The following is a 13,937-nucleotide window of genomic DNA, read 5'->3' on the forward strand; positions in this document are numbered from 1 at the left end:
TGCACAAGGCTGGAATGGGCTACAAAACCATCAGTAAGACGCTGGGCGAGAAGGAGACAACTGTTGGTGCCATAGTAAGAAAATGGAAGAAGTACAAAATGACTGTCAATCGACAAAGATCTGGGGCTCCACGCAAAATCTCACCTCGTGGGATATCCTTGATCATGAGGAAGGTTAGAAATCAGCCTACAACTACAAGGGGGGAACTTGTCAATGATCTCAAGGCAGCTGGGACCACTGTCACCACGAAAACCATTGGTAACACATTACGACATAACGGATTGCAATCCTGCAGTGCCCGCAAGGTCCCCCTGCTCCGGAAGGCACATGTGACGGCCCGTCTGAAGTTTGCAGTGAACACCTGGATGATGCCGAGAGTGATTGGGAGAAGGTGCTGTGGTCAGATGAGACAAAAATTGAGCTCTTTGGCATGAACTCAACTCGCCGTGTTTGGAGGAAGAGAAATGCTGCCTATGACCCAAAGAACACCGTCCCCACTGTCAAGCATGGAGGTGGAAATGTTATGTTTTGGGGGTGTTTCTCTGCTAAGGGCACAGGACTACTTCACCGCATCAATGGGAGAATGGATGGGGCCAGGTACCGTACAATTCTGAGTGACAACCTCCTTCCCTCCGCCAGGGCCTTAAAAATGGGTCGTGGCTGGGTCTTCCAGCACGACAATGACCCAAAACATACAGCCAAGGCAACAAAGGAGTGGCTCAGGAAGAAGCACATTAGGGTCATGGAGTGGCTTAGCCAGTCACCAGACCTTAATCCCATTGAAAACTTATGGAGGGAGCTGAAGCTGCGAGTTGCCAAGCGACAGCCCAGAACTCTTAATGATTTAGAGATGATCTGCAAAGAGGAGTGGACCAAAATTCCTCCTGACATGTGTGCAAACCTCATCATCAACTACAGAAGACGTCTGACCGCTGTGCTTGCCAACAAGGGTTTTGCCACCAAGTATTAGGTCTTGTTTGCCAGAGGGATTAAATACTTATTTCCCTCTGCAGAATGCAAATAAATTCATATACTTTCCACAATGTGATTTTCCGGATTTAATTTGTGATGTGCTATCTCTCACTGTTACCAATAACCTACCCTTCAATTATGGGCTGCTCATGTCTTTGTCAGTGGGCAAACTTACAAAATCAGCAAGGGATCAAATACTTATTTCCCCCACTGTACATTAACAGAACAGGATGAACCTTGGCATGTAGGAAAAAAAGGTAAAGAGAGACAGGGGTCCTTTTACTAAGCTGTGGTAAAAAGTGACCTGCGATAGTGTAGGTGTGTGTATCGGGCAAGCGCTGGGCCAGTTTTTACCATATTTACAATAAATGGGTTTTTTTTTCAATTGGACAGGAAAAGGGCCTGCGGTAGAAATGAAACCAGCATGCGCCCAAAACCGGCCTGAGCCCTTAACGCCACCCATTGATCTAGTGGTAAAGGCTCACACGCTACACGCATGGTGACTGGTTGGCACGTGCCAAATGCCACCGACACCAGCGTGTGTAGGAGGAAATAAATAATTCATCCAGGCGTTATAGGTGTGCACCAAATCTGAAATTACAACCAGGCGGGCGCACTGGCCTGCCGGTAGTCTCATTTTGGCCCACAATACACACGCGCACAGCCTACCGCGGCTTAATAAAAGGGCCCCACAATTAGTTCTAAAATGGGTCAAATTGGACTGGGTTCCAGAGAAATAAGACCTCCTAAAAATGGCCTAATGCACTTCTATGGGAACGGGAGTTCCAGCTTCTGTTGCACAGAAACATAAACTGAGTGAAAAGTAGCATTTAAAGAACAGGACAAGGCAGTTTAAAGGGTGGAATGACTAGACTAGCTGCTGCTTTCTTACCTCGGAGTCTGAGCTCTCCAGTTCAGCCAGGGTTGGTGCCTTGAGAAGTCTTTTCCGCTGGACTGTCACTTGGGTGATGCTGATGCCACTCACTTTAGCTTGTGATGGCAAAGCAACATTAGCTACCGAGGTTTCTGCTAGTTTTTGTGGGGATTCTGGTGTTGATACATCTGGCAAAGGAGAAAACAGCATTAAACTGCAAATGACAAACACTGACAAGATACACAAGCAACCAGTTTCTGATACCCTACAACTCTCATAGTCAAACTCCAGGGTCCTAAGGGTCAGACAGGCCTGTTACGTAGGATACACACTGCAAATATCCTTGCAATGATGTATCTGCAGCAGGGGTGTAGCCAGATCTTGGTGGGAGGGGGGGTCCAGAGCCCAAGGTGGGGGGGCACATTTTAGCCCGCCTCCCCCAGTCGCTGACCCTACCCGCCACTTTAGACCCCCCCCCCCCTCTACTGCCGATGTGCAGGACATGCTGGATGTCAGGATTCACAGCACAGATCAGCGAACATGCCGGAGACCGGTGCTGAAGAAGACTAAGGCTGGCGGGGCAAAGGTACCTTGCAGCGGCAGGTCAAAATTGGCGGGGGAGGGTCAGCGGGGGGGTGGGGGGGTGGCCCCACCTAGCTACGCCCCTGATCTGCAGATGATGGGTCTGTTCTGAGGAAACACACACTAGATAACTAGATAACTAGTGTTATTTTAGTTACTGTACTTAAGTAAAAGTTTTGTTACCTTTACTTATAAAGAAGTACAGGATAACATTTGTTACTTTTACTGAAGTAATAAGTTCACCAATTTTTACTACTTTTACTCAGTTACATCTGATGCTTGCAGTTAAAAGTAAAAGCAGAAGGGAGATGTAAATGATGATTCCTCAGCAAACCAAATGAAACAGCAAAACTGGGAACAGGATGCAACCAGTGGATCATCTCATCTTAAATTTTGCTGTTCAGTGAATATAACCTATAAGAAAGAACAATGGAATTGCCTGTGTTTGTTGAACTGGTTACTGGTCTCCAGCCTGATGAGCTGGGTCACTTTAAAGTGGAGATGAAGCTGAAGCTGGTAGCAATTCTTGGTGAACAGACCTATGTCTCTACAACAACAGACTGCTGGTCATTCCATGGAAAACTTTACATTGGGTAACTGTCCACTGGATTGATAACAGTCTTTAGGGAGGAAGCCTGCTTGTCTGGCCTTAAGACTGAAGGGTTCTCACACATTTGACGTTCTTGCATCAATTCTCAAAGATATTCCAACAAAGTTTGCTATTAGATGAAAAATTGGTAGAACAACAATAGACAATGATTCCAACTTTGTGAAAAGTCTTCTTTGTAACTGGACAGCATGACAATGATAATGAAGATAAAAATGAAGATGCAAATGATGACTAAGACAGCATTACTTCTAATGCAGATGATAATGACAATAATGATGAAAAAGTACTCTTTGCTATATGGAAGTCAAGTGTTTCAGAGATTCCCTTGATCATAACCTGCAAACCCAGTCAGAAGACTTCAGAAATATTGTAAACTGGCCTGATTTGAAGGAACGTTTTAATCAGACTGAACAATCCACTTTCTGCTAGTGTAGTTGCTGAACCTTTTTAGCTGTGCTGGATTAATGACTCACAAGGTCACTTGCATAAGTGACAGTAATTTTCAAAAATTGAGTTTTACTAAAAGCAAAGTGGATTGAATTGTAGAACAATAAAGTTGTTGGGTAAAAACATTAACAATACTTGCACATTCATTGTAGTTGTGGTACTTTTACTTTTTATTCAAAAAGTATTATATTAGGCAATAACTTTTTTACTTTAGTAAATTTTTAATGTGTTCTTCACTGTACTTTATACTTTTAAGTATTAACATAAACACTTATTTTTACTTTTACTTAAGTACTTTGGTTTAGTACTTTGAATAACACTGGATAACCAGTGAGCTCCGATTAGAATGAAAGCCTTCAAAGAGCAGAGCCGGCCACAACTGCTTCATGATATGCATGCAATTATTTGTATGTACAGCTGTGCTCTAATCTATGCTCTGCTCACTTGGACCCCAGTTTTCAAATCATGCTTCTCATATAAACAGAACAATATCTCTGAAAACTCAAATCCAGAGAAACCTTTCAAGTTAGACACTAAAGAAGGAGATAAGCTTTAAAGGAGACTTAACATGACCTTGAACTGCGTACAATCAGAAAATGTAACTCTAGTATATTTTTTTTTTTGGTGGGGGGGGGGGGGGGGGGGTTACATCACTACTCAGTAGAAAATTTGAGTTGGTGCAGTTACTATCCTATAATTACAGTGACACATGCATTTAATTTACTGTGCTGCTCTACACTTCTGTGACATGTTTATAATTCAAAAAGTAGGCAGAACCAAGCATGAAATTTACAAAACAAAATCATGTAACTCTTTAATATTACTGCCACATGAAATACTGTTGCTGTTGTTGTCTGTGAACCACAAGTGCAGTCAGAAGTCACAGAGGTTCCCCTTTAAGGGATGTAGCTCAAAGCTAAGGAAATCAGTGAGGAAAATGAACAATCCTTACAGCAAATGTGTACTGCATATATTGTTAGACTATTTAATTATGGGCCAGAGCACACACAGCTGAAAAGAACTGGGAGGATGAAACAAAACTATGCAATTTTAATGCTCTAGCATGAATGGGATTCTGTGAACAGCTGCATAAAGTCACCGACCAATTTATTAGATGTGGAGAAAGTGAAGAGTCTCCCACGCAAGCAGATAAAGCGAATGCTACATACCTGTAGAAGGTATTCTCCGAGGACAGCAGGCTGATTGTTCTCACTGATGGGTGACGTCCACGGCAGCCCCTCCAATCGGAAACTTCACTAGCAAAGTCCTTTGCTAGCCCTCGCGCGCCCGCGCGCACCGCGCATGCGCGGCCGTCTTCCCGCCCGAAACCGGCTCGAGCCGGCCAGTCCAGTATGTAGCAAGACAATACACTTCAAGGGAAGACACAACTCCAAAGGGGAGGCGGGCGGGTTGGTGAGAACAATCAGCCTGCTGTCCTCGGAGAATACCTTCTACAGGTATGTAGCATTCGCTTTCTCCGAGGACAAGCAGGCTGCTTGTTCTCACTGATGGGGTATCCCTAGCCCCCAGGCTCACTCAAAACAACAACCATGGTCAATTGGGCCTCGCAACGACGAGGACATAACAGAGATTGACCTAAAAAATTTACCAACTAACTGGGAGTGTAGCCTGGAACAGAACAAACAGGGCCCTCGGGGGGTGGAGTTGGATCCTAAAGCCCAAACAGGTTCTGAAGAACTGACTGCCCGAACCGACTGTCGCGTCGGGTATCCTGCTGCAGGCAGTAATGGGATGTGAATGTGTGGACAGAAGCCCACGTCGCAGCTTTGCAAATTTCTTCAATGGAGGCTGACTTCAAGTGGGCTACCGACGCAGCCATGGCTCTAACATTATGAGCCGTGACATGACCCTCAAGAGCCAGCCCCGCCTGGGCGTAAGTGAAGGAAATGCAATCTGCTAGCCAATTGGATATGGTGCGTTTCCCTACAGCCACTCCCCTCCTATTGGGATCAAAAGAAACAAACAATTGGGCGGACTGTCTGTGGGGCTGTGTCCGCTCCAGGTAGAAGGCCAATGCTCTCTTGCAGTCCAATGTGTGCAGCTGACGTTCAGCAGGGCAGGAATGAGGACGGGGAAAGAATGTTGGCAAGACAATTGACTGGTTCAGATGGAACTCCGACACAACCTTTGGCAGGAACTTAGGGTGAGTGCGGAGGACTACTCTGTTGTGATGAAATTTAGTGTAAGGGGCCTGGGCTACCAGGGCCTGAAGCTCACTGACTCTACGAGCCGAAGTAACTGCCACCAAGAAAATGACCTTCCAGGTCAAGTACTTCGGATGGCATGAATCCAGTGGCTCAAAAGGAGGTTTCATCAGCTGGGTGAGAACGACATTGAGATCCCATGACACTGTAGGAGGCTTGACAGGGGGCTTTGACAAAAGCAAACCTCTCATAAAGCGAACAACTAAAGGCTGTCCTGAGATCGGCTTACCTTCCACTTGGTAATGGTATGCACTGATTGCACTAAGGTGAACTCTTACGGAGTTGGTCTTCAGACCAGACTCAGACAAGTGCAGAAGGTATTCAAGCAGGGTCTGTGTAGGACAAGAGCGAGGATCTAGGGCCTTGCTGTCACACCAGACGGCAAACCTCCTCCAATGAAAGAAGTAACTTCTCTTGGTGGAGTCTTTCCTGGAAGCAAGCAAGATGCGGGAGACACCCTCTGGCAGACCCCAAGAGGCAAAGTCTACGCCCTCAACATCCAGGCCGTGAGAGCCAGGGACTGGAGGTTGGGATGCAGAAGAGCCCCTTCGTCCTGCGTGATGAGGGTCGGAAAACACTCCAATCTCCACGGTTCTTCGGAGGATAACTCCAGAAGAAGGGGGAACCAGATCTGACGCGGCCAAAAAGGAGCAATCAGAATCATGGTGCCTCGGTCTTGCTTGAGTTTCAACAAAGTCTTCCCCACCAGAGGGATGGGAGGATAAGCATACAGGAGGCCCTCCCCCCAATCCAGGAGGAAGGCATCCGACGCCAGTCTGCCGTGGGCCTGAAGCCTGGAACAGAACTGAGGGACCTTGTGGTTCACTTGAGATGCGAAGAGATCCACCAGGGGGGTGCCCCACGCCTGGAAGATCTGTCGCACTACACGGGAATTGAGCGACCACTCGTGAGGTTGCATAATCCTGCTCAACCTGTCGGCCAGACTGTTGTTTACGCCTGCCAGATATGTGGCTTGGAGCACCATGCCTTGACGGCGAGCCCAGAGCCACATGCTGACGGCTTCCTGACACAGGGGGCGAGATCCGGTGCCCCCCTGCTTGTTGACATAGTACATGGCAACCTGGTTGTCTGTCTGAATTTGGATAATTTGGTGGGACAGCCGATCTCTGAAAGCCTTCAGAGCGTTCCAGATCGCTCGCAACTCCAGAAGATTGATCTGTAGATCGCTTTCTTGGAGGGACCACCTTCCTTGGGTGTGAAGCCCATCGACATGAGCTCCCCATCCCAGGAGAGACGCATCCGTGGTCAGCACTTTTTGTGGCTGAGGAATTTGGAAGGGACGTCCCAGAGTCAAATTGGAGCAAATCGTCCACCAATACAGGGATTCGAGAAAACTCGTGGACAGGTGGATCACGTCCTCTAGACCCCCAGCGGCCTGATACCACTGGGAGGCTAGGGTCCATTGAGCAGATCTCATGTGAAGGCGGGCCATGGGAGTCACATGAACTGTGGAGGCCATGTGGCCCAGCAATCTCAACATCTGCCGAGCTGTGATCTGCTGGGACGCTCGCACCCGCGAGACGAGGGACAACAAGTTGTTGGCTCTCGCCTCTGGGAGATAGGCGCGAGCCGTCCGAGAATCCAGCAGGGCTCCGATGAATTCGAGTTTCTGCACTGGGAGAAGATGGGACTTTGGGTAATTTATCACAAACCCCAGTAGCTCCAGGAGGCGAATAGTCATCTGCATGGACTGCAGGGCTCCTGCCTCGGATGTGTTCTTCACCAGCCAATCGTCGAGATATGGGAACACGTGCACCCCCAGCCTGCGAAGCGCCGCTGCTACCACAGCTAGGCACTTTGTGAACACCCTGGGCGCAGAGGCGAGCCCAAAGGGTAGCACACAGTACTGGAAGTGGCGTGTGCCCAGCTGAAATCGCAGATACTGTCTGTGAGCTGGCAGTATCGGGATGTGTGTGTAAGCATCCTTCAAGTCCAGAGAGCATAGCCAATCGTTTTGCTGAATCATGGGGAGAAGGGTGCCCAGGGAAAGCATCCTGAACTTTTCTTTTACGAGATATTTGTTCAGGGCCCTTATGTCTAGGATGGGACGCATCCCCCCTGTTTTCTTTTCCACAAGGAAGTACCTGGAATAGAATCCCAGCCCTTCTTGCCCGGATGGCACGGGCTCGACCGCATTGGCGCTGAGAAGGGCGGAGAGTTCCTCTGCAAGTACCTTCTTGTGCTGGAAGCTGTAAGACTGAGCTCCCGGTGGACAATTTGGAGGTTTTAAGGCCAAATTGAGGGTGTATCCCTGCCGGACTATTTGCAGAACCCACTGGTCGGAGGTTATGAGAGGCCACCTTTGGTGAAAAGCTTTCAACCTCCCCCCGACTGGCAGGTCGCCCGGCACGGACACTTGGATGTCGGCTATGCTCTGCTGGAGCCAGTCAAAAGCTCGTCCCTTGCTTTTGCTGGGGAGCCGCGGGGCCTTGCTGAGGCGCACGCTGCTGACGAGAGCGAGCGCGCTGGGGCTTAGCCTGGGCCACAGGCTGTCGGGAAGGAGGATTGTACCTACGCTTGCCAGAAGTATAGGGAACAGTCTTCCTTCCCCCGAAAAATCGTCTACCTGTAGAGGTAGAAGCTGAAGGCTGCCGGCGGGCGAACTTGTCGAATGCGGTGTCCCGCTGGTGGAGAGACTCTACCACCTGTTCGACTTTTTCGCCAAAAATGTTGTCCGCACGGCAAGGCGAGTCCGCAATCCGCTGCTGGAGTCTATTCTCCATGTCGGCGGCACGCAGCCATGAGAGCCTGCGCATCACCACACCTTGAGCAGCGGCCCTGGACGCAACATCAAAAGTGTCATAAACTCCTCTGGCCAGGAATTTTCTGCACGCCTTCAGCTGCCTGACCACCTCCTGAAAAGGCTTGGCTTGCTCGGGGGGAAGAGCATCAACCAAGCCCGCCAACTGCCGCACATTGTTCCGCATGTGGATGCTCGTGTAGAGCTGGTAAGACTGGATCTTGGACACGAGCATAGAGGAATGGTAGGCCTTCCTCCCAAAGGAGTCTAAGGTTCTAGCGTCTTTGCCCGGGGGCGCCGAAGCATGTTCCCTAGAACTCTTAGCCTTCTTTAGGGCCAGATCCACAACTCCAGAATCATGAGGCAACTGCGTGCGCATCAGCTCTGGGTCCCCATGGATCCGGTACTGGGACTCGATCTTCTTGGGGATGTGGGGATTACTTAATGGCTTGGTCCAGTTCGCAAGCAATGTCTTTTTCAGGACATGGTGCAAGGGAACAGTGGACGCTTCCTTAGGTGGAGAAGGATAGTCCAGGAGCTCAAACATTTCAGCCCTGGGCTCGTCCTCCACAACCACCGGGAAGGGGATGGCCGTAGACATCTCCCGGACAAAGGAGGCAAAAGACAGACTCTCGGGAGGAGAAAGCTGTCTCTCAGGAGAGGGAGTGGGATCAGACGGAAGACCCTCAGACTCCTCGTCAGAGAAATATCTGGGATCTTCCTCTTCCTCCCACGAGGCCTCACCCTCGGTGTCAGACACAAGTTCACGGACCTGTGTCTGCAACCTCGCCCTGCTCGACTCTGTGGAGCCACGTCCACGATGGGGGCGTCGAGAGGTAGACTCCCTGGCCCGCATCGGCGAAGCTCCCTCCGCCGACGTAGTCGGGGAGCCTTCCTGGGAGGTGGCCGCGGTCGGCACCGCACGCGGTACCGACGTCGGGGACCTCAACCTGGGCGATGGGCCAGCCGGCGCCACGCTCGACGGTACCGGAGGCGCAAGCACCGCCGGTACCGGAGGGGTAGGGCGCAACAGCTCTCCCAGAATCTCTGGGAGAACGGCCCGGAGGCTCTCGTTTAGAGTGGCTGCGGAGAAAGGCTGAGAGGTCGATGCAGGCGTCGACGTCAGAACCTGTTCCGGGCGTGGAGGCTGTTCCGGGCTGTCCAGAGCGGAGCGCATCGACACCTCCTGAACAGAGGGTGAGCGGTCCTCTCGGTGCCGATGCCTGCTGGGTGCCGAATCCCTCGGCGACCCAGAGCTCTCGGTGCCGACACGGGGAGGAGACCGGTGTCGATGCTTCTTCGATTTCTTCCGAAGCATGTCACCGGAGCTCCCCGGCACCGACGAGGAGGACGTCGAATCCATCCGTCGCTTCCTCGGGGCCGAGACTGAAGAAGGTCGATCTCGGGGGGGCTGTACCGCAGGAGCCCTCAGGGTAGGAGGAGACCCACCCGAGGGCTCACCGCCACCAGCAGGGGAATGGACAGCCCTCACCTGCACTCCACCCGATGCACCACCGTCCGACGACATCAGCAGACGAGGTCCTGGTACCACCGACGTCGATGCAGCTATCCGATGTCTCGGCGCCGATGCAGAGGCCCGATGCCTCGATGCACTCGATGCAGGGGCGGCCGAGGAAGATGGTCTGGACGCTGACGACGTCGATGCACTCGAAGATCCCGGTGCCGATGCCGACGAAGAGCCCGAGAACAACACGTTCCACTGGGCTAGTCTCGCTACCTGAGTCCGCCTTTGAAGCAGGGAACACAGACTACAGTTCTGAGGGCGGTGCTCGGCCCCCAGACACTGAAGACACGACGAGTGTCGATCAGTGAGCGAGATAACCCGGGCGCACTGGGTGCACTTCTTGAAGCCGCTGGAAGGCTTCGATGTCATGGGCGGAAAAATCACGCCGGCGAAATCAAAAGCCGAAATGGCGAAATTTGGAGCACCAAAATTTAGAGGGAGAAAAAAATCTCGACCAAGGCCGAAAAGAGGCCTACCCCGACGACGAAAGAAAACTTACCGGGGCAAAAAAGCTAGAAGTACGGGGAGGATTTACACGAAACCCGGCGAGGGGTTTCCGGAGCACTTCCCGACTAGGACAAAGCTTTCCCGAAGGAAAAAAACACGTTCAAAACAAATTGGACGCGCGAGGTCGACTTTCCGGGGCTCGACACGGCGAAAACGCGACCGTACCGAGTGCGGACAAAAGAAGACTGGCCGGCTCGAGCCGGTTTCGGGCGGGAAGACGGCCGCGCATGCGCGGTGCGCGCGGGCGCGCGAGGGCTAGCAAAGGACTTTGCTAGTGAAGTTTCCGATTGGAGGGGCTGCCGTGGACGTCACCCATCAGTGAGAACAAGCAGCCTGCTTGTCCTCGGAGAATCAGAATCTAGCTCCTATGAGTACTTGGAAGGACTAGATTTTATGGGAACACATCGGATGTTACAGGACAGTGACCAAATGTATGAATATCTGCCATAATTATTTTAAGGGGCCCTTTTACTAAGCTGTGTTAGGCGCTAATGTACACCTAACACAGCAAAAATGGCATAATGCAGGTCTTGTTAAAGCATTCCATATTAGTTTTGCCATTTGCATGTGCTAAGGGGTCCTTTTATCAAGCTGTGCTAAAAAATGGCCGGCACTGGTGTCAGCATGTGGGTTTTCCCACATACTGTGACCACTTATTGGCATGGCGGTAAAATGTCTGCCTTGCCATATTTTTTGCAATGGCCAAGCACTAATTTCCCCATTAGTGAATGGCCACTACTGCAGAAGCCCTTACCATCACCTATTTAGAAGGCAGTAAGGACTCCCGCGCTACCCCAGTGCGAATTGGGTAGCATGCTGTAATGTGCCCATGCTACCCGATTAGCACAGGCATGACTACTCTCCGCCCATGAGCATGCCTCCCACATTGGAAAATAAAAAATATTTTCCATTGTGGTAATAGAGCACGCTGAGCGGGAAACTACCATGGGACGCCTCAGCGCATCCTGCGTTAGGCCTACTACACCTTAGTAAAAGAGCCCCTAAGTGCGTGGTAATTATTAAAAAAAAATTTTTGAGGGGGCATGACAGGGATGGAGAGTGGGCGTTCCTGCACTAACCAGTTAGCGCATCTACATTACCCATGCACTAACTGGTTAGCATACAGTTAACATGGAAGTCCTTACCACCACCTAAATAAGTAGCAGTGAGTGCTCATATGGTAATTTTATAAAATGGTTCAGTACTAATGCTACCATTAGCATACAGCCATTAAAGAAAATAATAGAAAAAGGTTTTTTCCCCCCCCCAAAATCAAATTTTGTAAAAATGGCCTTAGCGTACAGTAAAGACCTATGTAAGGGTGCACTTAGGCCTATTCTTAGTGCAGCTTAGTTAAAGCACTCCCAAATTCCCACTAAGAATCATTTCATATGTCTTCACCCCACTTCCGCAACAGGATAACCAGGACTACAAATCCCAGCATGCTGTGAAAAAAAAAAAAGGAATCAAAAAGCCCGGGACTTGTTCACAGCATCTTCTGGTGACTCCACCATAAAACAAGAATGCAGTTCTCACAGAGGTCCACACAGAAGTGAGTGGTGGGACTTAGATGCTGGTTAAACAGATGAGGCTGCTCTAAATTCTATGGGCACTTTGCATGTAAACAAATGGTCACGGTAAAAGGAAAAGAGAATTGACAAACAGGTCAGATAACCAAGTGGCTCTACCGAATTTATGTCTTGTTCTGTTTCAAGGCCAACATGAAGAACCAGGGCCCACCGAAGCTTTCATTAATGTTAAAGTATACATCTACAGATAGAGAGAGAGAGAGAGAAATATCTTTGCCTTCCTTGAATTTTTGGGGCAGAGGCAAAATGCTAGATATTTCTTTTCTTTTTTTAACTGAAATCCCCCCCATGATTTCAAGGTGAGGAAAATAAATTATTTAAAAGCTGTAATGGGTTTTGAAATCCTCTTCAAGGAGCCTTGTCTTCTGCTGTAGACTCAGTGCAACTGAGTGCAGTAGATATTTGAGCACGTTCAATATTGTGTATATTCCTCCCTTCATCATGTCCAGGGAGGGCTCATTTTGGCTGTGTTCAGCAACCTCAGTCTTTCTGAAAAAGTTGTCTATGGGCTTCAGTTTTGACCGATTTCAATGACAGCAGAAAAAATATGAGATTATCTGTTACTTCACTTACAAACTACATCATCTTACACAGAGAGGGGCATAATCGAAAGGGGCGCCCAAGTTTTCCTGAGGACGTCCTCACAGGACGTCCCGGCGAAGGGGTGGGGAAACCTATATTATTGAAACAAGATGGGCGTCCATCTTTCGTTTTGATAATACGGTTGGGGGTGCCCAAATCGCGAAATTTAGATCGACCTTAAGATGGTCATCCCCGATTTTCGGCGATAATGGAAGCCAAGGATACCCATCTCAGAAATGACCAAATCCAAGCCATTTTGTCGTGAGAGGAGCCAGCATTCGTAGTGCATTGGTCCCCCTCACATGCCAAGACACCAACCGGGCACCCTAGGGGGCACAGCAGTGGACTTCAGAAATTGCTCCCTGGTGCATAGCTCCCTTACCTTGGGAGCTGAGCCCCCCCAAAACCCATTCCCCACAACTGTACACCACTACCACAGCCCTAAGGAGTGAAGGGGGGCACCTACATGTGGGTTTAGTGGGTTTGTGGTGGGTTTTGAAGGGTTCACATTTACCACCAGAAGTGTAACAGGTATGGGGGATGGGCATGGGTCCGCCTGCCTGAAGTGCACTGCACCCACTAAAACTGCTGTCATGGAGCTGGGTATGATATTTGAGGCTGACATAGAGGCTGGAAAAAATATTTAAAAAAAAAATTTTTTTGAGGGTGGAAGGGGGTTAGTGACCACTAGAGGAGTAAGGGGAGGTCATCCCCGATTCCCTCCGGTGGTCATCTGGTCATTTAGGGCACATTTTTGTGGCTTGGTCGTAAGAAAAAAAGGACCAGGTAAAGTTGTCCAAGTGTTCGTCAGGGACGCCATTCTTTTCTCCATTATCGGTCAAAGACACCCATGTGTTAGGCACGCCCCAGTCCTGCCTTCGCTACGCCTCCGACACGCCCCCATTAACTTTGGTCATCCCCGCGACGGAAAGCAATTGAGCACACCCAAAATTGGCTTTCGATTATGTCGATTTGGGCAACCCTGTGAGAAGGACTCCTATCTCGTGATTTGTGTCGAAAGATGGGTGTCCTTCTCTTTCGAAAATAAGCCTGAGAATATGCAAAAGTTTGCTCAGATTTATGAAAGCTACCAATGACAAACCGATTGCTTTATATGAATTCCTGGAAAAGTTCACAGATTGCAAGCATTTTTTTCTGTGAATAAACTCACTGAGAGTCAACAATTGTAAACATCACAGCAGTTTCACAAGGACAAAATGTAATTTACCAACCACTTCTATTGTGAATGGCATGGTGGGGGTG

General features: G+C 49.6%; 1 protein-coding gene across 5 annotated transcripts in view; it reads right to left on the reverse strand.

Moving 5' to 3' along the window:
- The window catches only part of SPIRE1 (spire type actin nucleation factor 1), a 305,419-nt gene that overhangs the window by 63,323 nt on the left and 228,159 nt on the right, over positions 1-13,937 (reverse strand). For all 5 annotated transcript variants that reach the window (XM_030212367.1, XM_030212391.1, XM_030212383.1 and 2 more), the window contains exon 9: positions 1,865-2,034. In XM_030212367.1, coding sequence (XP_030068227.1) covers positions 1,865-2,034 — 170 coding nt within the window. The remainder of the gene's footprint in view (positions 1-1,864; positions 2,035-13,937) is intronic.

This window comes from Microcaecilia unicolor, chromosome 1 (assembly GCF_901765095.1).
Source record: "Microcaecilia unicolor chromosome 1, aMicUni1.1, whole genome shotgun sequence".
Taxonomy (NCBI): domain Eukaryota; kingdom Metazoa; phylum Chordata; class Amphibia; order Gymnophiona; family Siphonopidae; genus Microcaecilia; species Microcaecilia unicolor.